We start from the raw sequence: 23548 nt of genomic DNA on the forward strand, positions 1-23548 counted from the left end.
GTGGGGCAGGGGACCCCGCTCCCACAGCTCAGGGCCCAAGCAGAGGTGGAGGCAAAGCACTGCCCTGCAGGGAGACACCAGCACCAGGCAGGAGATGGCTCAGAGGCACTGCTCACAACCCCTGCTACAGCACCCAGCCCCCACAGCCAGAGCTGCTCCCCACCCCCCAGGCCAGGCAGAGGCCCAAGCCCCCTCTTCCAGCGTAAAGACAACGCAGATGTGGTAGCTGGGTTGTGAAGCACCATTTTACTGGAGGGGATGGGCCAGGCCGGGGGTTCGTAACAAAAGGTCACGTCATTGAAGAAAAGACGGTTTGTCCCAGTGCCGCAGCTGGGCACTAGCAGGAGGAGCCAGGGGCTGCCCAGCCACAGCCTGATGCCCCTGGGGTGGGCATGCAGCATGGGAGCCTTGCCTGTGGTGGACCAGGGCATAGGCAGTCTGCATGTGGCATGGTGGTCTCAGGCTACGGAGCTGCAGGAAGCTCTGTGGCAGGTGGGTGGCAGCCCCACCGAGGCTGGGCTGTGGCGCAGCTGCCACAGGAGAGCACACAGCTGCCGTTCTGTATGACCAGAGCCCCACAGATGAGGGCAGGATGTGCTGGTTGTGCTACAGGAACCACTCACTCCCACTGAGCCCAGAGACCAACGAAGCCCAGCCGAACGAGAGGCTTCGAAGTGCTCTGGGTCCTCCTGGGCCCGTGGTCAGGGCCCCAAGGGCAGCTCCGCAGCATCTGCCCCTTGACACCGCTGCTCTGGCCAGGCAGGTGCCAGCACACCCAGGCAGGTGGCATGGGCGCAGGCAGCCACTCAGAGTGACAGGGGCAGAAAGGCCAATTAAGGCAGATGACAACACAGCCAGTGAGGCTGGGTGTAGGCGCTCGTGCCCCAGGCTCTCAGGGGCTAGGATGAGGGCAGGCCTGACACTCAGATCCCCTCCCTGCTTATACAGAGAAGGCTGGGACCACTGCTCTCCCTGGCAGCACTGAGGGCACGGGCAAGACCCAGCAGGCGACAGGATCCCAGCAGGGTCTGGCAAGTGCTAGGAGTGCTGCATCCTGCGAGAAGCCAGAGAAGGGCCTGCTGCAGGAACCAAGCAGAAGCAAGCCCAGCCATCGCTGCATCTCTGGTCTCCTTCAGCCTGGCTCCTGCTTCTCTCCAGTCCCCAGTCTCGGCCCCTGCCCCGTAGCTGGGGGCGGCTCCTACTGTGCAGGCCGCGACTGGGAAAACACTAGACAACAGTCAGTTGGGGCTGCCCAGGCCCAGGGCAGGGTGACAAAGGACCCCAGTGAAACCCAGCGGGAGCAGAGGGAAGGCACAGCCCTCACAGGCTGCTGGGCTCCGAGTTAGCCAGGAGCACCTGGTCCACGGCTCTCACCAGCAGTGCCTGCCCCTGCCTCTGCCAGTATCAGCACAGGGAGGGGCTGAGCACTGCTGCAGGATCAGCCAAGCAAGGGCAGAGGCAGCCCCACAGCACAGGGATCCGAAACGCAGTGCCCCAGGACATGCTCCAGCAGCTGCTCCCTACCAGAGGGGCTGCACCTACCAACACCAGGCTGCGGGAGCCCAAACAGCTCCGTGTGGACACCTGCCCAGGGGTTCGTACCTGGGCACCCCGAGTACAGTGCACCAACATGAGCACTGCAGCACGTGCGAGTGCTGCAGCCTGGTAGGAACCCCGGGCCTGCCGAGAACCTGGGGGATGGGGGTGGTTGCAGGGGCCCTGGAAAGAGCGGAGGGAGGGGACAACAGGGATGGAGGGTCCAGGCTAGGCAGTAGTGGTCAAAGGGCCCGTGAAAAGGGAACACTGGGAAAATTAACACAGCAGGGGCTTGCAACAAGGGGCCAAGTGGTGACTTCTACAGTCGCCTGGGACCCCCCAAAACTCCTCAAATACTCAGGGCCAGGGCATTTGGCAAAGTAAGAGCACAATCAAAAGTCGGAGACAGGGAAGGATGGCCCAGCCCCAGTGTGAGCTGCCAGTTGCTCCAGGGCTCTGGGGAGGGCTGCACAGACAAGTGCTGTGGGGCCCACTGTGCTGGGCTGTGGGGCCCACCGTGCTGGGCCCTGGGGTCCACTCCCTGCCCAGCCCCCGGCCTGCTCAGTGACATGGAGCAAGCTGCCCCCTTGCCCTGCATCAGCTAGCTGTACTGGACAGCATGGGAATGGCCGCATTGCGGCCGGGATGGCTGGTACAGAGAATGGAGCTCTGAGCTGCAGCCAAGGCTGAGCAACTGACTACTAGCCCTGGTGCTGACAGGAAAGGGACAGGTCCTGCGGGGCCTCGAGTCCCCAGCTACTATGCCCGCTGTACAGCAAGGCCAGGCCCCCCCTGCCCCAGGGTAACAACCCCCTGCATTTGGTACCTGAGCCAGATCAGCTGGGCATGAGGCCCACTGGCTGCCCCTCCCTGCAGGAGCACAGTCCTTTCCACCTTCTGGCACTTTGCGAATGACACTACGCATACTTTGTGGCGCAGCCCACCCTTTGGCAGCAGGAGGTAGAACCTACCCTCACCCAATCTGCAGCATTGGCACTGGTGGGGTTGCACATGCATTCCCTGCCTGCCCAGGAAGAGTGGGGCACAGAGGCCCAGAGCAGGCAGGCAGACACCCTGCAGTGTCCCTGCTGGGCACTAGATAAGCTGCCGAATCTTTAACCCACAGTGAGAAACTTAAGTAGTGCCTGAGCCCTTTCCCCCTGCACCACAGCCTCAAACCTTAAGACTGTCCATATGTTCAAAAACCAGGCGCAATCAACCGTATCCCCCCCCCACCCCCGGACCCTTCTGCTGCAGCTCCTCTGGGCTTGCTCACGAACATGCCGCAGGCACCAGTGGAATGCTGGGCCCACTGAGTACAGTCCCAAGCACCCGGGGCGGGGGAGTGGTTTTTGTCCCCATGAGAAGCTGGTCCAGCACCCTCCATGACAGCCAAGTGGTTCAAGTCTGGCCAGGGAATGTCAGGTGACTACCAGTGAACAGCTCCAGGCCTCAGCCGATTGCCAGCACAGTGCCACATGGGCATACCCTGGGTCCCAGGGTAGAAGCGCTGACAGGAGGCAATGCTGCGGCTAGAGCTCAGCACTGCTGCTGACAACAAAGAGAGGATGTATGAGAAAAGCTGTGTGGGCCCTGGGGCAGCACCTCAGCCCTGTTCCTCTGGCACAAGGCAGTGGTCATAGGCACAGCACAAGGAGACTGACATTCGACACCCAGTTGGGATGCCCCCAGGCTGCGTTGTGCTTCCCACAGCCGGAGGGGCAGCAACTCCACTTGCTTCGGCAGGAGCCCAGAGCCAGCTGATGACAACACTGTAAGGAGGGGAGAAATGTGGCACCTTCAAAGGAATGATGGACGGAGGGGAGAGGAGAGAGGGCAAACATCTCTGGAACCAAGCTCCAGAGCGGGCAGGTAGGACCAGTGCCCCTGACCATCCTGGGCAGTCTGCACGTGTACAGATATAGATAATAACCTTAGAAAATTTGATTAAAATAAACCCAGGAAATGTACAACTTGGAAAGGGAGCGAAACGTCACAGTGCATCGACGGTGTGAGACATTCCCACGTCCTCCCACTGTGCAGGGCATGTGCCACTGCTCCATTGGGAAGTTCCCGCAGGAGACCAGGGCTCTGGGCAGGGCAGCGCAGGGGCGGAAGGCATCCTCCTGCGTCTCTAAAATACGGTCTGTGCAGCCGCAGTCCAGCGCTGCACAATGCTGCCGGGCAGCCACTGCGATGGGCACAGGGCACGCGGCTCACGGCTGCAGGCAGTTGCTCCGCTATCGTCCCCAGGCGCCAGAGGACCGTGACTGCACTCAAACATCTCCATGTTCTGGCCTCAGCTCACGCTCGCTCGCTTAAAAGAGGTGGCAAAATGAGGCCCCTCAGGGAACACTGTGGGCATGGGAGAGGGGCTGGATTCGGATCACGGGCGACAAGTTGACCCTCAGGATCTGCTGGGCTCTCCTCCGTACTTCGTCGTCCGAGGAGGAACCGTCCACCTTGATGACCCGGAACTTGAGCAGGTTCCAGGCGCTCGGCGCCCGGTCGGCCTTGTGCGGTGCTGGCATGGCGTTGGCCGTTGCCTTCTGTGGTGTATCCCTGGGCTCCAGAGTCCTCTTCCTCTTCTGCCCAGTGGTCTCTGTGGGCCCGCTGCTCTCCCTCCACTCTGTTCTGCCCCCAGGGACCTCCCTGGCTCTGACTTTGGAGGCCTTGGCCGGTGGCCCACCGCTAATGCTCTGTGAGGAGCTGCCCGTGATGCGCCCATTCAGGACCCCAGACGCCTTGCAGGCATTGCTTTCCTGCAGCACGCCACCCTTCGGCCCCTTCAGAAGCCCTGCAGCAAGGCTAGAGGAGTCAGGTACTTTCTTAGCAAAGTGTTTGCAGCCTTTGGGATCCAGCGGGCCCGACGTTACCTTTGCGGTTCTGGCCGACGCACTTGACGCCTTGTGGAGCCTGTGGTCTGAGGGGGAGAGGCCTAGTTGTCCTGGCTTGTATTTCGATTCCAAGCAGGGGGCTGCAGTTTTCAGGGGAACCAGGGCTTCCAGCACCACAGACAGCCTCACGGCTGGGTACACGTCAGGGTACATATTAGCAGGAAAGGCCATGGCTGGGGCTTTCGAGGTACCTGACCTGGTCTGTTTCAATGAGTTCAAGAGGAGATTTGTAGAACTGCCTTTGGAGACTGGCTTGGGGGAGACTGTGGAAGAGCTCACCGAGATCCCAGCCAGTGGAGCTGCCATCCTGGTCGGGGTTGCTGCGGGTCTGGCAGGAGCATTGGCAGAGTCAGGTGCTGTGGCCGTCCCAGAGCTGTGCTGTATGCTCTCTTCGGTCTGCCCAGGTGTGTCCGCTGTGCACGAGCTGTAGCCGTACACATCCTTGCTTCTCAGGATTGTGGGCTGGTAGCCCTCCTCCCTGAGGCCCTGGAGAAAGGCCACCAGCTGGGTCTCAGTGTCAGAGAGGTCCTTAGACATGGGGTTGAAGACGCGGAGGGCTTCCTCCAGGGCTTTCTGTCCTGCAGACGAGATTCGTGACCAGGAATGCACAGCTTTTTCTTCCACATTGTTCACTGCAATATTCATGGCATTAGGCAAGCAGGAGCTTCCAGGGGGTTTGAATTACTTGAATGCCAACGCTGGACACCTCAAAGGGAAAGAGAGAAGAGAGTTAATTGACACTACAGGCATGATGCCCCACAGTGCTGCAGGACTGTCACTGGGGACCCTCCTGACTGCCTGGGCCAAGCAAGCCAGATGTGCCCCAAGCACCGCCTGCAGTGGCCTCAACAACTATAGGATGTCCGCTTCCCAACAGTGGCAAATGCACCCCAAAACTAGAGCTGCTCCAGGGGCATATCTGTACCTCGCTGACCAGCACCAACTTCATGTTTGCCTCTGGCTGCCTGCCGAGGCACTTAGTCACCAGAGATCCCTTCTGTGTCCACGGTCACAACCACAACCACAATCCCTTCATCCCTCCTGCAGACTGAGCCCTCATGGCTGCTGCTGTAGGTCACGTTCTGTCTCCAGCCCTGGAATCACCCCACGGTTCTGATCCTGCTCTAACTCCAGAGTGTCCTGTTTGAAGCACGCACCCTGGGACGGAGGATTACCCCTGCAGGGTTCCCCACGCCCGCTGGCTGCTCCCATCTGTGGAGACATCTGCAACTCGCTGTCAGGGGACACTGTTGCCAAACCAAGGATGCTCGCCTGCCAAAGCGGGACAAGATGGGTTTCCGCTGAAGCACGACCTGCAGCAGCCAGGGAGTGAGGAAGCCTGACACTCAGGTGCCTGGAAACTGGGGTGGGTGGACCAGAGGAATGATGCCACATCACCTTTAGACCCATGACTACCTGCACAGGCGAGGCATGAACAGCCGGCTACAGATGGGAACCAGGAGGCAGAACCAGGTGCTGCAGAAACCGGAAGAAGGGTACAGCAGTACACAAGAGCTCAGCTATGCCCCTCTCCCAGCTCTACAGGCAGTCGCTACCCACAACAATCCTTGCCTCTGGCATTTTCCCTGGGCCCTCAAGGACACAACTTCACTCCAAGGCTGCCACAAGATAAGCAGTCACTCCGCCCCCAACGAGCAGGCCCAGAACAGGCAATTTTGCAACTGGGAGCAGCAGCACAAACTGGGCAGCAGCAATAAAAACAGGCTGTAAAACCATTAGCTGGGAGGCACCTCCAGACCCCGCAGAAAAGCAGCTTAGTATTTGGCAAACGTTCCCCTCCCCAAGTTCAAAGGCCTTGGGCAGGTGCAAGGAGAGGGGAAGCACAAACTCCAGGGTGAGGACTGGAAAACAAACACACCCAGAGATCAGCTCCATGCCCTCCTCAGCCCCCTCCAGAGCTAGCACCACCCCCAGCCCCAGGGCACCCAGAGCAGAGGAGGCAAGCACAGGGTCGGAGGCCAGTCCCTACCCCGACAGCTCCTCATCCCAGCTCAGCATCGGACCTAGACGGCATGAAGAAACCCCTGCAAGCGCCGGGAGCGGGGTTGAGGATGGGCACTGCAGCAGGGCCCCCACGTGGGCAGCAGCGGAGAGCAAGGCTCTGAGCGGCGCAGGGGCAGGGAGAGCAGCGGGGGAAGGCCGTGCAGGGGAGCGAGGATATGCCGCAGTGGGAGGGAGCGGGGCAGTGGGGGCAGGATGCCTGGCTGGCACCGCTGCACCAGAGCCCGCGCCTGGCACAGTCACGGCCCCGCACCCCCACCTGCTGGCACGGCCCTTCCAGCTGCGCATCGGGGACATGGACACGGGCGAGCAGCGCCCCCCGCCCGCGCCGGCAGCTCAAGGAGCCCCACGGGACACCGGCCAGACCGCGAGGGCGAGTCCCGAGCGGCCCAACCAGCGACAGCGCGAGGCGCCATGCACGGCCCGGCGCGTGGCAGCCCGGGGCCGGCGGGGCCTACTTCAGCACGAGCCGCAGGACGCGGCCCCGGCCCCGGGCTGACACGGGCCGGGGGAGGCCGCGCAGGCGCAGCACCGCGCCGAGCCCGACCCTGCTGCTCCATGGCGGCTGCGGCGGCAGGTCCCGATCCGGGCGCTGCTGGGGCCCGGGGGGGGCGGGGCGGAGCCGCCCGGCCCTACCGGACCTACCGGCCGCTGCGGAGCCCGGACGCAGACCAGGCCCCGCCGCTGCGCTGCCTCCGCCGCTCCAACATGGCCGCCGCGGGGCGCCGGAAGTGAACGACACTTCCGCTTCCGGTCCGTGCCCCTCCCCGCCCCCAGTCCCTCGGGCCTCGTGACCCCGTGACCTCCGCCCAGCCGCGTGAGGGGAGGGGCCACGTGCCGGGGGCCGGAAGTGGTGGTGTGGCCGCTTTCGCGCTTCAAGGTGCCGGCGCCGGAAGTCGCGCGGAGCTCCTGTCGTGTGGTAACGGCCGCCGCCGCCGCCGCCCCCCGGCCCGGGACCTGCCCACGCGGGCCATGGGCGAGGCGGGCGCGGGCAGCCTGGGGCCAGGGCAGCGGCGGCGGAGGAAGCTGGTGCTGCACGTGGACGTGAACAACACGGTGGTGGTGGCGGACGCCGTGACTGGGCAGGGCCCGCGCGCCGCCCTCAACGCCTTCCTCAGCGCTGCCGCCTGGGGCCGCCGCGCACCCGACGGTCAGCGGGGGGAGGGGTCGGGCGGGGGGGGGAGCGGTAGGCGGTGCGGGGGGAGCCCCAGGCCCGGGCTGGTGTAAACCCCTCCCCGCACGGCAGGCGCGTGGCAGTGGCTGAGCGAGGCGCCGTCGCTACGGCCGCCCTGCCCCGGTGCCGTGAGCTACAGCTCGGCGCACGGGCGTGACCCGCACTTCGCCGACTCGCCGCGGGGCAGCCGGTTCCGGGGCGCGCTGCGGCAGCACCTGCGGCTGCTGGCGTGGCCGGGGTCGCCCCACGAGGGGCTGTCGGTGCGCGGCGAGGGCGGGCGGCGCTACCACCTGGTCCTGCCCGCCTTCCTGCGCCTGCTGGACACGCTGCACCGCGATGGCCGCCACTTCGCTGTCGTCTTCCGCACCTTCGGCACCGACCTGCCCCGTGTGCTCCGCGCCCTGCGCTGTGCGCTGCAGGGGCAGCACCCTGGCTTCCCGGCCCTGCGGGGCCTGCCGGTAAGTGCCCGTGGGCTGGGCTAGGGGAAGGCGGTGCCGGGCTGGGAGCGTTGGGCGGCCACAGCGCCTTTGGGTACGGTCACTCCGGTCCCCCCGGTGGTCTTGCAGCTCCCTGTGGACGCCAGTGTGGGGCAGATCCACTGCAGCGAGCAGGAGGTGGTGCTGTGCCGGGGCCACACACGGCTCTCGACTCAGGACAACGCGCGGGCGCTGTACAGCTTCTTCAGTGCCGCAGAGGGGCTCAGTGGCTTCCAGGACCACTTCGACTGGTGAGGAACCAGCGGGGCTGGGGTGTAGCTCGGACGTTGTCCCGTCTCCCCCACCTGCACCAGGCAGCCTCGCTCCTGCCCTCTGCCCCTGGAGCTGGCCCCTCCTGCCCCTGCTTCTCTCCGCTCCGCTCCCCATGAGTTGGTTGCCCTGATTGCAGCCCTGGTGCAGGCACCGGGCTCCCATCCTCCCAGCCCACCCCCTGCCTCTGCAAGAGGTGCTTTGCAGGGCCCAGCACAAGTGTTCTGCGCTTTAAGGGCTAAGCAGAGCCTAAGAGTGCTGCATGTGATGGGCCCTGGCCAAGCCAGCCCCGTTGCCCACCAGCTGCTCTCTGTGCAGCAGCCCCATGCCAGCACTGCTCCCACTGCCCTGCGTTGCAGGTGGGCGAGAAACCACTTCTCCTGCCAGGGTGGGAAGCCCCTGTGGATTGACCCCCACGACCCCGACGTCCACCACATCTGCATTGATGACAACATCCGGCTGGATGATTCAGACACCATTGTCTGCCCCCAGGTACTGAGCCTGCTCCCCCCCAGTGTGGGCCCAGCTGCGGGTGGGAGCAGCACTGCATCTTGCAGAGGATGAGATCACTTGGCACGGCAGGTGTGCATCCCTGCACTAGTTTCTGTGACTCATCTGTGTAGCTGCTCCAGCTCGCCAGCTCTCGTGCTAATGCCCGCTCAAGAGCAGAGAGAGCAATGCCACCCGGGGTGTATGGAGGGAGCTGCCCCCTCTCCTCCCAGGTGGCCCAGCTCCCTGGCTTGCACCCCCCGAGCAGGTGCTGGGAGAGTGGCAGGCCGAGGGAGGTCAACTGTCTCTGAATAGCTGGCATCCGGTTGGCGCCACACAGCGCTGTTGGCACGAGGCCCCTGGGAGGGGGCAACTGCGGTGCTTGCACATCAATAATGTAGCAGCTCTCCAGGAGAGGTTGTAGCATGAGGTGCTGCCCGCTACCGGCTTCTGTCTGATGTTTGCCGCAGCCACCTGGGAAGGGGTCTCGGAGCACACCCAGCAGTAGTAGCCCCAGGGCTCCTCACCCCCCTTCCCCCCTGGGTTTTGGTCTGAGTCCCTTGCACTGAGCCAAGCACCCACTGTCTGCCTGCCTACCAGCCCAGGTCCCCTGCTTGGGCTGCCATGACCGATGCTAGGAGGACAGCTTTGGGCCTTCAACACAGTTTCCATGCATCTTGCTCAGACTTGTTAGCAGCTGGGTCATGGAGGGGGCTCATCACTGCAGGGGTAGCTGCCCCCCCCACCAGTAATGCTCTAGCTGCAAAGCTGCAGGAGCCACTGTGCGGGGAGGAGGCAGCCCAGACCCCAGCAATGGCGGGCTGCTCTTGCAGGCATTCCTGGGACTCTGCTGCTTGAAGACATGTCCCCCTCCCCTGGGGAAGGCTCAGCCCCTGAGGGAAGAGTCAAGGGCTGGGAGATCTTCCCCACTGAGCCTCTGTAGCCCCTTGCTGGTGCACAAAGCGGAGTGGGTAATGCAGCTGGTGACAGGGCAGGACATACTGCCAGTCTTTGTGCCAGCGTGCATGGTGGGGGGGGGGTGTTCCTGCTGTCCCTTGCCCAGCTCTGATGCCTGTTCTCCTCTCCAAAGGTGTTTTCAGAGCCAGGGGGCAGCTGCCTCAGGCTGGCACCCACCTCAGAGCTGTATGGTGTGTGCCTGGTGCAGACCGACCTGCTGGAGGCCATCGCGGATGAGGACTACTTCCTCCGCTGTGTGAGACAGTGCGAGGAGAACTACGAGCGCTACCTGGCCAGCGCTGGGAGCCAGCTGCAGAACGGCCAGTGAAGGCGCTGGGCCCCTGCTGCCTGCACTGAGCCCCGACTGCTGCTGCTTCCAGCTGGGTTCTCCCTTCTCCCCAGCCAGGGCGGGGCACGGGCCTGTACTCCAGGAGCTCACTTGACTGGCATTCACAGGACATAGATGCATTCCCTGAGCCCTGGCAGCAAGAGGGGTGTTTTTCTCCAATGCCATTCGGCCGCTGGAAGGGCTGCTGGGGCGAGCCCTGCTGCAGGGTGCTCCTGGGCCACACCTGTTGCCCGCCACTGATCTCATACTGGGTTTGTGAGCACTTCTGCAGGGACCCTCCTGTTACACATGCGCAGCGCCTGGCATGGAGGAGCATGGGACTCTGGCTGCAGTGACCATACCTGTAGCACTGCTGTGGTTCTGCCACAGCCCTGGTGTGGCTGTTTTGCTGTGAATCCTATTGCCTGGCGTGGCTGCCCTTGCTCCCCCACCTGTGCCACGGTCTGTGCCCCTCCTGTGCATTCTTAAATGTGTTTTTATCTTGTGCGTGTCTGCCGTGTGTTGGATCCTAGCGCCTGGCAGAGGCAGGGGCTCTGCTCCTTACAGTTGAGGTAGGGGCTGGAAGAGGGCAGCAGGGCATGGGCCTGGAGCCAGGAGCCTCATCCAGGCTCTTCCGCTGCCCCCTGGGCACCCATAGGCAGGGTGCTTTCCAGCATAATGGGGCTCTTGGGCAGAAGCTGCCTTGGAGGCAATCGTCAGGGCTGCAGACTGGCATGGAGGAGCCTGGTCTGGGGGCCACACCAGCAGGGGCAGCCTCGCCCAGTGGATGCAGGGGCTGGGTCTGGGCTGAGGAGGAAGGGGGGGGTGCTGCTTCCTCTGCAGGGGCAATGGAGCTGGCTTGTTAACGGTCCTGGGGGAGCACAGCCCACATGGGAGCCCCATGGCCGCACAAGTAGCCTGGCAGGAGTGTCCACCCGGCCTGGGGAGGGATGGGAGCTGTGCTCCCCGCTTCTCCTGCCAGCCAGGATCCAGCCGCAGTCTGGCAGCTGAGGGAGGCGGCTGCAGCCGCGTTGCCCTGCGGCACCGAGGGAGCTGGCAGGCAGGTCCCCGCTGCCCTCAGCTCTGGCTGGGTGCTGGCGGCAGGGCTGAGACCGCAGGCGGCTCCGGGCGGCGCAGGCAGGCGCTGTCCCTGGGCTCCCTCTGCTCTCGGGGAGCGGCTCGGCCGCGCCCTGCCTGGGGCTGGGCCGGGAGCTGGCGTTCCCGCAGGAGGGTTGCGGGGCTGGGCCGGAGGTGGCCGCGGGCCCCGCAGCTCCTGGCCCGCGGCCGCGCCAGCTCTGCAGGGAGGGTCTGCCGCTCCCCGGGCGGCGGCCGCGAGCGCGGGCTGCAGCGAGCGGCACCGGACCGCGCCGCGCCGGGGGCGGAAGGGTTAAGCGGCGGTGGGTGGGTTTTCCCCGCGCCCGCCTGCCGGAGCCGGAGCCGCGCCGCGCCGCGCCGGGCGGAGGGGAGCTCCGCGGCCCGCTCGGCTCCGGCGGCCGGGCACCGACCGACTCCGGGAAAGTTTGCGGCCGCGGCGGGCCCGGCGGCGCGGCAGCCTCGTCCGCGGCACGGGCGGGGCCCGCCGCTCCCAGCGCCCATGGAGCCGGCAGCCCCGGGCGCCGAGCGGCTGAGCCCGCCGCCCGGCCCGAGCGCAGCCCCGGGGCGCCGGGGCCGGGCGTGAGGGCGCGGCCATGGCCCCGTCCTGAGCGGCATGGCCAGCGCGCGGGCCTTCGCGTGGGAGGTGCTGCCGCCCATGCCCACGCGGCGCGTGTACTGCAGCCCGCTCTACCAGGACGGGCAGCTCCTGGTGCTGGGCGGCTGCGGCGCGGCGGGGCTGCCGCTGGACACGGCCGAGCTGCTGGACGTGCGGGCCCAGAAGTGGGTGGCGCTGCCCCCGCTGCCCACGCCGCGGGCCGGCGCCACCGCCGTGGCTCTGGGCAAGCAGGTCCTGGTCGTGGGTGGCATGGACTCGCGGCAGAGCCCCCTGGCCTCCGTCGAAGCCTACAACGCCGACGAGGGCAAGTGGGAGCGGAAGACCGCGCTGGCCCAGCCGTCCATGGGCATCGCCGCCGTCAGGAGAGGTGCGCGGGGCGCAGGGTGACAGCGCGCCTGAGCGCTTCCCCGGGTTACGCAGCCAAGACCTGCGGCTGCTCGGCCTGGGGAGCCTGGTGGGGGCTTGCTCCTGGGGTCAGCACCTGGAGCCTGCTCCCCGGCCTGGGGGCCCGAGCCCGTGGGCTGGGGGTGCTGCTGGGGGGCCTGACCCTGGCCCAGGGGTGCTGCCCAGCGGGGCTAGGGCTCAGCGGCCCCGGCCTGGGGTCCCTGGGCACAATGCTTTGCTCTGCGGTCCCCTCCCTGGAGCAAGGGCACCTGGGTCCCCAGCCCCGCCTCACTGCCGTGCCCGGGGGCAGCATGACCCAGTGGTTAGGGTCAGTGCTAGGGTGCCATTGCCTCCCTGTGCAGCCGTAGGCAGGTTGCCTCCCTGGCTCCTGCGAACGTGGGCCAGTGGCCTGATCCTGCCTGGTGCCAGATGTGCCGGGTCGGAGCTGGGCCCGAGGCGGCTCAGTGTGGCTGGGAGCTGGGCGCCCCGGTGGCAGCCAGCGGCGGGCGGGTGGGAGCAGCACTCAGCAGCATGGCTGGGTTGCCATGGCGTCTCCAGGGAGATGGCGCTGAGCGAGTATAATTAGATGCGATGGCCTTGTGTTCTGTTCTATTTTCAATGTGCGCGTGGGGTGGGGGCCCTGGGGTGGAGCAGGCCCCAGGCACAGGGGGCCACCTACCCTGGTCTGGAGGGGAGCAGCTGGCCTGGCACTTGTTGCCCAGGGACACCCGGCTCCGAGCTGCATGCAGATGGGGCGAGCACCAGCTCAGCCTCACCAGCTCCCTAGCACCCTGCCCCGGGCCACACGCCTGACAGTCCCTCCTCTTGCAGACAGTACGGTCTACGCGCTCGGGGGCATGGGTGCCGACACCTCCCCGCAGGCGCTGGCGCGGGTCTACGAGCCGGCCAAGGACCTCTGGCAGCCCCTGCCCTCCATGCCCACCCCCTGCTACGGGGCCTCTGCCTTCCTGCAGGGCAACAAGATCTTCATCTTGGGTGAGTGGCACCAGCCGATGTCTGGAGCCCCACACTGGTCCTTTGCCAGGGCACAGGCACATGGCCTGGCTTTTGACACCTGTGTGGCCCCTGCCCTGCCCTGGGTCCTCCCTCTGCTCCCCAGACCCATGGGCTGCTGATGTGGGATCCTGGCAGAGCCCCCAGGCCATCTCAGCTACTCCTCTCTTGGCAGGGGGCCGGCAGGGCAAACTGCCCGTCACAGCCTTCGAGGCCTTTGACCTGGAGGTGAGGAGCTGGACACGCTTCCCCAGCGTGCCCAGCCGCCGTGCCTTCTCCAGCTGCGCCATGGCTGAGGGCTGCTTCTTCAGTCTCGGGGGCTTGCAGCAGCCTGGCCCCCACAACTTCTACTCCCGGCCCCACTTCGTCAACACCGTGGAGATGTTCGACCCCGAGCAGGGTGAGCTGGGGATGGGGTCCTCTATGGCCTTGGGGGTATGGGCACGCGGGTGTTGGGCTCAGCCTGGGCTGGGGGCAGGGGTAGAGGAGGCCTGTGCTCTCCTCAGCACACTGAGCTGGGCAGCCCCTGCCCCAGGCTGTGGGAAGGAAGAGGGCATCCTGCAGCAGCGCGGGGCCTCATGCTGCCTCTTCCCTGGCAGGTGCCTGGGCAAAGCCGAGCCGCACCATCCGCATGCGGGACAAGAGGGCTGACTTCGTGGCAGGCTGCCTCGGCAGGCGAGTAGTGGCAGTGGGTGGCCTTGGTGAGTGCTGGGGCTGTCAGGCTGGGGTAGGGCTGGGACCTGGCAGTGAAACCTCTGTGGAGCCGAGAAGGGTGGGGGTGGTGGGACCGTAGGACAGTGCCCCCAGGACAGGCACAGCTGGGCCTCCTGGGCTCCCAGCCGGGGCACGTGAAGGGGACACTGCTGCGGAGCCCTGTGGCCCAAGCCCATCATCCCGTGTCAGCACAGCTGAGCCGTGCCTGCTCACGGGGGCAGCACCTGGCAAACGGAGGGTAAAATCGATTCTGTTTGGGTCAGTTCCCTGCTCCGTCGTGGGAAGTCAGTTACCCCTGTGGCAGGGGTGGGCGGCCACCAGCTGGGGCCACACTTGGCTGCTGGCTCCCCTTCGTGCCTGGGCATCTCAGAGAGTGTTGGATAGTTGCCACCAGGCAGCGTTTGGTGCCAGCCGCCACGTCTCCTCTGTTTCCCCTCTCTCTCGTTGCACAGATCTGGGCCAGGTGGCAGTGCTAACGCACTTGCGCTGGGAGAGCGCAGCAGGCCGTATGACAGAGCCTGGACTCACCAAGGGCTGTTGAGCAGCTCTGGGGCATGGCCCTCTGCATTGCTGCCCCAACAGGAGCCTGAGGCCGCAGGCCGTGGGGGCTGCAGGGACAGGGCAGGCAAAGTTAGCCCCTCGTTGGATCTGCACAGGGGCCACATCCCAGACTTGGGGTCAGGCCCCCGCCCTGTGCGTTGCCCTAGGCTCAAGATCTCAGCTGTGCAGGGCTGCCCACTCCTCCGCCTCTGCCAGATAAGGGTTAGCGCTGTCAGTCAGTGGCACGATCAACCCTGCAGGCAGGAGAGGAACTGTCCCCAGGGCCCGGCTAGCATGTGCCCTTGGCTGGAGTTGCAGGAGCCAGTAGGACAGTGAATTTCCTGGGTGGGAGATACCTGGGTTCTGGCCAGCTCCTGGGTGGGCAGAGGGAAGCAGTGCCTCCCTGGCTCTGGCTCTGGCTGCCAGTAAGCAGGTGTGGGCAGGCTTGGGGGAGAGGAGGGAGAGTGTGGTGGGCCAGAGCCCTGGGGGGACCAGGGTCCCAGCTGCGATTCCCAGCCAGGTGCCTGTGCGTTGCTCACACTGGGCAGAGACATGGAGCCCTGGTAAGCTTCCCCCACCCCTGGGCAGGCAGGAGGGGCTATGAGGCCCAGGCCCTGGCTGAGAGCCACAGGGAGTCTGCTTAGGGTTGCCCATCAGTGAAGAGAGCGGTGGGGGAGGTCTCTTGCAATGCAGCACCAAACCAGCTGCCAGCACGAGTTACCATCAGGGCTCGTTAAGGGGCTTTTGTCTCCGGTTATTAGCATTACTCTGGCTTCAGAACAAACAGCTTTAATTATGCGCGGGCAGGAGGTAGGGAGGGAGGTGCCTGTACGCAGCTGGAGCATTCAGTGCTCCCCCAGGAGTGGGCCTTCGCAGGCGTCATGGGTCCCAGCAGTGGGCTGCATGGTACACATGTGCAAGGCCCCTCAGGCCCACGGCCGAGCACCTGTGACCAGGCTTGGCAGCGCAGGCTGGGCTCCCTGCTGGGCTCCCGCTGCCATCCAGGCTGCTGCTTTTCATGGCAGCCACCCTGAGGTCCCACCAGGGTAGGCAGGAGTGTGGCTGCCCGATTTGGTGTCAGCAGCAACCTCCTGAGCAGAGGCAGAGGGCTGGGAGAGCGTGGGACTCAGCATTTACATCTGGGCCTGGGGCCAGCCTGCCGAACCAGGTGCAGGCACTGGGCTGGGCTGCAGTGGTGGGGATTGCCACGGGCAATACAGAGCTGCACCAGCACAGCCATGCTGTCCCCCAAGGCAGGTGGGAGGGAGGGGACCTGTCCCCCATTGTGAGCAGGAGCTCAGTGGTGTATGTGTTCTCCTGCAGGCAACCAGCCGTGCCCTCTCGACTCGGTGGAAGGATTTAGCTTGAGCAGGAAGAAGTGGGAGCCGCTGCCACCTATGCCCACGGGCCGCTGCTCCTGCTCCAGCTTCCAGGCACAAAACCTGCTCTTTGTGATTGGTGGGGTGGCGCAGGGGCCCAGCAGCGCTGTGGAGGCACTGTGCCTGCGGGAGGGGGCCTGACAGCAGCTCCCACCGCCGAGGATCCAGCAGCAGGCCTGAGGACCAAGTGCCTGAAGACGGCGGGGTGTTAGCAAAAGCTGTAGTTACCGAGGCGGGCACCGGAGCAATGACGTTTTCTTTCGCTGTTTAGAAAACTAATTTCAGCTTCTTTGAGTCTAGAGTAGCTCGGTGGTGGGCGCTGGCTCTTGTCTTGCCTGGGAATGGGGGAGAATCAGCTCCATCCATCCCCTCAGTGGAGCAGGGAGGGACAGTCCTCGACCGAGGCAAGCTGGCATCCTGCCCTTGCTGGCCTAAGCTGCCTGTTGTCCAGTTTGGGTGTCCGTGCCGTCCTTTTTGCAGCTGTATCGTGTGCCGCACAGTGAGGAGGCAGGAGGAGACGGGCTGTATGCTCATAGCGAGCACTGTGTCGTTGTAGACCCAGTCTGTGTCTCATGTAGCACATCAGGTGCCCTGTAGCTCAGTGCCTAGGAGGTGACGTAGCACCTCAAATAAACCAACAAGTGAAATTTTACCCACGCCGAGGCCTCGCATTGCTGAGCATCTGCAGGTGGTGCCGAAGGGTGGCCAGGCAGGGGAAACAGGCTGGCTCAGCCACTGTGGGGAGGGGAGCACGCTCTGCTGCCTCTGTGGGAATCAGGGCTCTGGTCTGAGTGGGGCACACAGCTCTCACATGTTCTCGTGTGTGGTGGGCTTCCCCTGATCTCAGGTTGGGCACCAGGTCCCTGTGCCCCCCAGGATCCCCTTGGCAGGCCTGCACCCCTGGGTCAGCTCCTCCTGAAGTACAGAATCACAGAAAATGGGGGCTGGAAGGGACCTCAGGAGGTCACATCTAGTCCAACCCCTGCTCAAAGCAGGACCAGCCCCAACTACATCATCCCAGGCAAGACTCCGTCTACCTAGGTTTTGAAAACCTCCAAAGATGGAGAGTCCACCACCTCTCTGGGTAACCTGTTCCAGTGCTTCACCACCCTCCGAGTGAGAAAGTTCTTCCTAATATCTAACTTAAACTTCCCTTGCTGCAACTTGAGCCCATTGCTCCTTGTTCCATCCTCTGCCCCCACTGAGAACAGTCCAGGTCCATCCTCTTTTGAGTGCCCCATCAGACAGTTGAAGGCTGCTATTAAATCCCCCTCAGTCTTCTCTTCTCCAGACTAAACACAAACCAAGTTCCCTCAGTCTCTCCTCACAAGTTATGTCCTGCAGCCCCCAAACCATTTTTGTTGATCTCCACTGGACTCTCTCCAACTTGTCCACATCCTTTCTGTAGTGGGAGGCCCACACCTGAACACAGGACTCCAGATGTGGCCTCACAAATGTAGAGTAGAGGGGAAAAATCACTGCCCTCTATCTGCTGGCAACACTCCTACCAGTGCAGCCCAGGCTGCCAGTAGTTTTCCTGACAACAAGGGCACACTGCTGGCTCAGATTCAGCTTACCACCTGGGCAGTGCATCTCTCCCCACAGCTTATCCGTGCCCTCTTGCGCAGATGTATCCCACCCAGCTTCTCCGGCCTTCCTCTGCAGACCCTCTCTGTGTCTACCTCCTATCCAGAGACCCCTTTTAAGTGTTCAGTGTCTTCCAATTTCTAGGCTGCAGCCCGGCAGAGCAGCTGTCACTCAGGTGGGTGGACGGCAGGAGGAAAGAAGCCTCAGCTCCCTTCCTCTGACATTGCACTGACTCTTGACCTAAACAGAATATGTTCTTCCCTGTGTTGCTAAAGTCAGGAGCTCTGAATGGCTCCCAGGGGAAGTTCACTTGTGGACTGCAAAGCACCAGCAGCTCTTCAATGCAGAACTACCTCTTCTGTGGCTCAGTCCCAGCTAACGGGGAGAGATGTAAGCACTTCCCAGGCTATGCAGTATGACCCAGGGCAGGGCCCTTACTGATGCACCCACGTGCTGCCAGGTGGGCTGGGCTACCAGATGGAGCCCTCTGCTAACGAGGGAGCCCTGCAGGCTATGGAGCCGCATTGGGAACACTAATTACATTAGAAATTAAAATGATGATGCTAATCAAGGCCTGCTCCAGATTAACTTATCCTCCAGGTCCCTGGCGGCAGAGTGGGAAGTGCCAGGAGAGTTTGTGTGTCACTTGGCTCTTGCTGTTTGCGGCACAGCACGCTGGAGAGTCTGTGCCTGTCTGGGTTCTCCTTGGACAGAGAAGGGGGATTTCATCCTCCTTCCCTGGCCCTGGGGTAGGAGACTCGTATGCCCCATGCCCTGCAATGCTGGGGTCTTGCAGCAAGGCCTGAGTGCACTGGCCCCAGGGGAAGCTGGAGCCTCTCCAAAGGGGGTGGGGGCAGGGGCAGGCAAAGGGCTTGCAAATGCAGTTTTACCTGGGAAAGCTATTCCCTGAGCTGCCCCACTCAAGGACAAGACTTGGACTGATCCCATCCTGCTGGGCTTTATACACCACATGGGAGGCAGTATCCTAATAGGCTACTCCCTGTGAGGCTTGTGGCTGCTAGCTCCACTCTGCCACTGGGGACATGAATGCAGAGAGGATCGGTGACCCAGCAAGGCTGCACAGCTGGTCTGTGGTAGAGCCGGGTGTAGAACCCAAGAGTTCTGGAGCCAGCTCTGCTCTGCTCGTTCTACCATCCGCCTCTCCAAGAAAGACACAGGGAAAGGAAGAATGGTCTCTAATGAGCTTGGTGGGAACATCCACCCGCCTCATCTGACTGAGCTCTGTTACAGATGCCTGAACACGTCCAGCTGAGGCCGTTTGCTCCTGATTAATAAGCTGGAGGAGTGCTCAGCTGGCTCAGCTCTGTTCTGCTCTGCCAGCTTGTCCCTTTGCAAACAGTGCCCTGTGCAGCCTGCAAGGACAAGGTGAGGATTGAGTTGGGCCAGAAGCTGCTGCTGCATCTGGGCTAGTTGGCCCATCTCCTCTCCCAAGAAGGGGGATGGGGCAAAGGCTCCATGGAGCCCATAGGGTCTTTGTGGCTATTGGTTTTATGTGGGAGGTGCTCACGTAGGGTGGGAAGGGGTGTCAGTGTGAACTCTGGGTTGGGGAGAGGGTGGATGGTGTGCTGACCCTCACAGAGCTGGCTTAATTCCTCTCTGAAGTGCTTCCTGACACCTGGCCCCAAATCCAACACCAGGGGCTTTGAGGGACAATGGCCTGGGTGCTTTTGCTTGGTCCTGGTAGTGAGACAGGGCTCCCCAGTTTCTGGCTTTGCAGGGACAGGGGTGGTTGTCATCTGAAGATTGCCCCAGTGGACCACAGGGACCAGGGAGACCTGCATCAAATGAGGCAAACACACGTCTTCAGCAAGGCCTTTGACACCATCTCCCACCCCATCCTCATTAAAAAAATTGGGCGACTGTAGCATTGATGCCTACACAGTCAGATGGATTGCAGATTGGCTGAAGTGTGGCACTCGGAGGGTGGTGGTGGATGGGTCATATTCGACTTGGGGAGAAGTGGGCAGTGGGCTGTTCAGTTTCTTTATCAGCGATTTGGACGATGGGGTGAAAAGCAACCTGTTTAAATTTGCTGATGATACCAAAATTTGGGGTGAGGTGAGCAGGCTAGTAGGGAGGGAAAGACTGCAGTAAGACCTGGATAGGTTACAGGGGTGGGCTAACAAAAACAGGATGCGTTTCAGCACTGACAAGTGCAGGGTGCTGCACATGGGCAGTAGTAACCAGCAGCACACTTATAAGATGGCAAACTCCCTTCTTGAGAGCATGGAGGCAGAAAGGGATCTTGGAGTCATTACTGACTCTAAGATGAACATGGGCCGACAATGGGAGGTGATGGTTGGCAGGGTTAACCGGACCTTGTCATGCATCCACAGATGTATCTCAAGCAGGGCCAAGGAGGTGATCCTCCCCCTCTATGTGACACTGGTCAGGCCACAACTAGAGTACTGCGTCCAGTTCTGTGCACTTCAGGAGGGATGTGGACAATATGGAGAGTTTCCAGAGGAGGCCACTTGCATGATCTGGGGACAACAGGGCAGACCCTACAGTGAGACGCTGCGGGACCTGAACCTGTTCAGCCTTCACAAGTGAAGGCTGAGGGCGGACCTGGTGACCGTCTATAAACTTACCAGGGGGGACCAGAGGGTTTGGGAGAGACCTTGTTTCCCCTAGCCCCCCACGGCGTAACAAGGAATAACAGCCACAAGTTGTTGGAGAGGAGGTTTAGATTAGACATCCATAAGAACTACTTCATGGTCAGGGCGGCTAGGAGCTGGAACCAACTTCCAAGGGAAGTGGTGCTGGCTCCTACCCTGGGGGTCTTTAAGAGGAGGCTTGACGCCTACCTGGCTGGAGTCATTTGAGCCCAGTTTTTTTTTCTCCTGCCCAGGCGGGGGGTCAGACTTGAAGATCTACAGGGTCTCTTCCAACTTGACTTCTGTGATTCTATGATACATCGACTGATCTGTTGTGCGATAGAAACCTTCTGTCACAGCATACCATGCTTGCTTACATGTGTGCTGTTCTGTGGATGACAGGGTTGTGGGCACTGTGGAGCTGACGCATGAGGGGTGAAAGCTCTGACAGTACTGTTGTGAAACTGCTGCAGAGCCTAACCAGCAGCAAACTGGCAGCTGCCATTCTCAGGGCTGTAATGTTAGAAGCCAGGATAGCTTGTATCAGTGGTAGATGCCAAGCCTCTGCTCCAAGTGCCTGGACCATGCAGAGATGAATGGGGCACCCAGCCAGAGTTGTGGCACCCCAGGGGGAAGTGTATTATGAGACATTTGTGCAGCACACCCTAATAGTTCCTGGGAAGGGCAATGGGCTCTTCCTGGTGGGCAGCGACTGCCCACAACATGCAGCAGTTGCATCATTTGTCCATGCCTTGTGTAATCAGGTGCCAGTTCATTTCAGAGCAGAGGAGGCTGGAGCTAGCTTTGAACCCAGATATTTAGTATCTTATATGTGTATAATTAGTGTGAAAGATTGTGCAAGACACCTGTAGCACACTCAAATGGCTGGCTGTACACAAATGTAAGTCTTTGAACAGTGGCATCAGCTGAACAGTGGCTGCTCCAGTCACATCCTCCTACCTGTCCCCTCCCTACAGAGCACAAAACACGGAGGGGCCTGGCTCACTGCCTGTCACAGCAAGGTACAGCCAGTGTTGTCCACCCTGTACCTAAGCAAACCTTCATCTCTTTGCAATTTCCTTTAGTTAGTGAGGGTTAACTTCATACAAGTTACATTCTCTTAATTTCATTTTTCCCCTCAAAAAGTAGCGTTAAATATAATTTGTCCTCAATACTTCCCCCCCGGTACATTCATCTGAAATGTCAGCTTCAAACCCTGTATATCTTGCAACTCCTGTGGCCCAAGCTGTTCCCTTTTTTGTCATGGTGAGAGCCATATGCCAGCCAGCTGCTTGATGGCCACCCAGGGACATTTGTTTGCACTACTGCCTTACCAAGCATTTGATGAGAGGAACTTCAGATCCTGAAGAACAGTCATCAGATTCCACGGTGGGCCTAGCCACTAAGTCCTAGCTAGCCGGTGCCTCAGGAGACAACAAATGATGCTTAATATCACTACTGGCAAAGAAATGCATGAGTATGAGACCGTGAAGGGCCACCTCTGCACCCCCACCTTTCCTCCCTGTCCTATCGCTCCTCTATAGCTTATAATCCTTGATATTCACTGCCCAGTCATGCTTTGGGTCCCACCACGTTTCTGTGAGCCCCACTATGTCTAGGTTGGTGTCAGCTAGCAGGAGGGTAAGTTCCTCCTGCTTGTTCCCCATACTATGAGCGTTTGTGTAAGAGGCATTTGAGGCCTCCTGAAGATGTGCGCACTGGCCTCCTAATCTCAGTACTGCCCGGACCCCTGTTGCTTACCTGGCTATTTGTTCTGCTCGTCATCGGTCTAGGCTGGGCTGTTCTTGTGCGTGAAGTTTGATTTAGTGGTCCAAGGCTTCCTCCGCCCTCGTCTTCCTCTTCCCCCAATGTGCCTAGTTTACAGCCCACCGGAGGAGATCTGCCAACCTAGAAGAGAACACATGCTTACCTTTGGGGGAAAGGTGAAGCCCATCCTACCCTAGCATGTCTCTCATTTCTGAGGTTACCAGAAATAATGGCTACAAACTGAAGGAGAGCAGATTTAGATTAGACATAAGGAAGAAATTATTTATGGTAAGGGTTGCCAAAATATGGAATAGGCTTCCAAGGGAGGTGGTGCTTTCCCCTACATTGGAGGTGTTCAAGAGGAAATTAGACAGGCATCTGGCTGGCACTCTTTCCTGCCTGGAGCAGGGGGTAGGGCCTGATGATCTACCAATGTCTCTTCCAACTCTAGAAATCTATATCAGGAGCAGCTAGGTTTCTGGCAGCATCCTCTGTGCTGATATGCTGTGCTCTGGATCTCTGGCCTAATAATACCAATAGCACCTCAAAATACTCATTGTCCAGAAATAGCAGTCTTCCTCCTAGGCCAGGCCAGTGAAGACTGAACAAAGAGATGCTCCATCTTGGACTCAGTGTGGTGGCACTTGCCTTCCTCATCCTTTCTGTTCAGGCTTAGGGCTGGTTTGCAGTTCTTGACCTCCAAGACACGTTTTCTATGCTGCTCTCCAGCAATCCGCCAGCTGACAAGAAGTGTTTGTGATTCAGAGTATTAGATTGCCAATACTAGATGCTATCAGTTGGTCTGAGAACTTTAGCAAGATGCTCGGCTGTGGCAGCAGCTCCTCTATCTGTACCTAGACAATTGGCTAATCAAGGGCAGATTTCATCAAGAGGTTATCACAGCATATATTATGTTTTCACCTATTCAGACTCTTGAGTCTCCTGGTGAATTATGAAAAATCATCTTTGACCCCATCACCCACCCCTCAATCAGCTCCAAATCAGTGAATGAATATCTTCCCAAGGACAGATTTTGCTGTCTCCAGAGAAATGTAATCAGACCCAAATTAGTGTGCATGCACATGACACTGCTAGCCAGTGTCACCCAGCCCCTTGCAAGGCTGGCTGAGGTTGGCATAGTATCTCATTGTTACACAAATAGACTTTTTGCTTATTGCTTTTAATCTTATGTATTTTCTTGAGTCTTGCATTGCCTTAAGAAGCTCCATTTTATATTGCTCTGTAGCTTGACATAAATGCTCAACCTTTGTATGTGTGAGAAAATGGGTGACAGCGTGTCTGTGAAAAAGGAAAACATCAGCTAGTGACTGGCTGAAGAATACAGACAGATAAAAGACCAAAACAAGAAGATTCTGCCCCAGAACAGAGAGAGAATAATGGTGATTTACCTTCAAGGAAGAACAGAGTGATAACACCACAAAAGCCTAGAGGACTGAGTGAATTGACAAGGCTATAAAAGATGGGGCAAGACATACCGATTTTGGGTCTTGTTCTGCATGTCATCCTGGAGCATTGGTTTATCTGATGAGATAGACCGGCAGGAGTCTGGCTCCTACTCATGATCAACTGGCTGGCCACTAAGTTGATCCGAGCACTGATAAGACTGGTAATGTATACCAGCACAAAACAGAAATTGGGGTATGAAGGGGGTGGGGGTGTATTAA

At 60.9% G+C, this 23548-nt stretch overlaps 3 protein-coding genes across 12 annotated transcripts; 2 read left to right on the forward strand and 1 right to left on the reverse strand.

Annotated features, from left to right (window-relative positions):
• Positions 1-233: 233 nt before the first annotated feature.
• Positions 234-7218, reverse strand: CCDC71 (coiled-coil domain containing 71). Of its 5 annotated transcripts, none has more exons than XM_090022327.1 (2): positions 7101-7218; positions 234-5139 (listed from the first exon to the last, which is right to left on the reverse strand). In XM_090022327.1, the coding sequence occupies exon 2, from the start codon at positions 5076-5078 to the stop codon at positions 3882-3884; it is 1197 nt and encodes a 398-aa protein (XP_089878453.1). In that variant the 5' UTR covers positions 5079-5139; positions 7101-7218; the 3' UTR covers positions 234-3881. The 5 variants fall into 5 exon arrangements, with proteins under 5 accessions (XP_089878453.1, XP_089878457.1, XP_089878456.1 ...); XM_090022331.1 differs by having other exon boundaries at positions 234-5131; positions 7101-7183; XM_090022330.1 differs by lacking the exon at positions 7101-7218 and adding an exon at positions 6715-7072.
• A 59-nt stretch (positions 7219-7277) lies between these two features.
• LOC149855995 (uncharacterized) lies at positions 7278-10654 on the forward strand. 4 transcript variants are annotated; one of them, XM_090022332.1, is made up of 5 exons: positions 7278-7605; positions 7702-8087; positions 8196-8356; positions 8694-8867; positions 9955-10654. In XM_090022332.1, exons 1-5 carry the CDS (start codon positions 7428-7430, stop codon positions 10079-10081), a joined length of 1026 nt encoding a protein of 341 aa, XP_089878458.1. In that variant the 5' UTR covers positions 7278-7427; the 3' UTR covers positions 10082-10654. The 4 variants fall into 4 exon arrangements, with proteins under 4 accessions (XP_089878458.1, XP_089878462.1, XP_089878459.1 ...); XM_090022336.1 differs by having other exon boundaries at positions 8735-8867; XM_090022333.1 differs by having other exon boundaries at positions 8763-8867.
• Positions 10655-11443: 789 nt separating this feature from the next.
• On the forward strand, positions 11444-16543 carry KLHDC8B (kelch domain containing 8B). 3 transcript variants are annotated; one of them, XM_090022616.1, is made up of 5 exons: positions 11449-12227; positions 13076-13240; positions 13434-13658; positions 13858-13933; positions 15836-16020. In XM_090022616.1, exons 1-5 carry the CDS (start codon positions 11858-11860, stop codon positions 15873-15875), a joined length of 876 nt encoding a protein of 291 aa, XP_089878742.1. In that variant the 5' UTR covers positions 11449-11857; the 3' UTR covers positions 15876-16020. The 3 variants fall into 3 exon arrangements, with proteins under 3 accessions (XP_089878741.1, XP_089878742.1, XP_089878740.1); XM_090022614.1 differs by having other exon boundaries at positions 11460-12227; positions 13858-13959; positions 15836-16543; XM_090022615.1 differs by lacking the exon at positions 13076-13240 and having other exon boundaries at positions 11444-12227; positions 13858-13959; positions 15836-16543.
• The last annotated feature ends 7005 nt before the right edge of the window (positions 16544-23548 follow it).

Source organism: Crocodylus siamensis, chromosome 11 (assembly GCF_052110815.1).
Source record: "Crocodylus siamensis isolate JL-2025a chromosome 11, ASM5211081v1, whole genome shotgun sequence".
NCBI classification, from domain to species: Eukaryota; Metazoa; Chordata; order Crocodylia; family Crocodylidae; genus Crocodylus; species Crocodylus siamensis.

Coding starts and splice junctions, on each gene's coding strand:
- LOC149855995 (XM_090022336.1), top strand. CDS start 7,428: ATGGGCGAGGCGGGCGCGGGCAGCCTGGGGCCAGGGCAGCGGCGGCGG. Junction 8,088..8,195: donor CGGCCCTGCGGGGCCTGCCG/GTAAGTGCCCGT, acceptor GTGGTCTTGCAG/CTCCCTGTGGACGCCAGTGT. Junction 8,868..9,954: donor ACACCATTGTCTGCCCCCAG/GTACTGAGCCTG, acceptor TCCTCTCCAAAG/GTGTTTTCAGAGCCAGGGGG.
- KLHDC8B (XM_090022614.1), top strand. CDS start 11,858: ATGGCCAGCGCGCGGGCCTTCGCGTGGGAGGTGCTGCCGCCCATGCCC. Junction 12,228..13,075: donor CATCGCCGCCGTCAGGAGAG/GTGCGCGGGGCG, acceptor CTCCTCTTGCAG/ACAGTACGGTCTACGCGCTC. Junction 13,659..13,857: donor GATGTTCGACCCCGAGCAGG/GTGAGCTGGGGA, acceptor CTTCCCTGGCAG/GTGCCTGGGCAAAGCCGAGC.
- CCDC71 (XM_090022327.1), bottom strand. CDS start 5,078: ATGAATATTGCAGTGAACAATGTGGAAGAAAAAGCTGTGCATTCCTGG.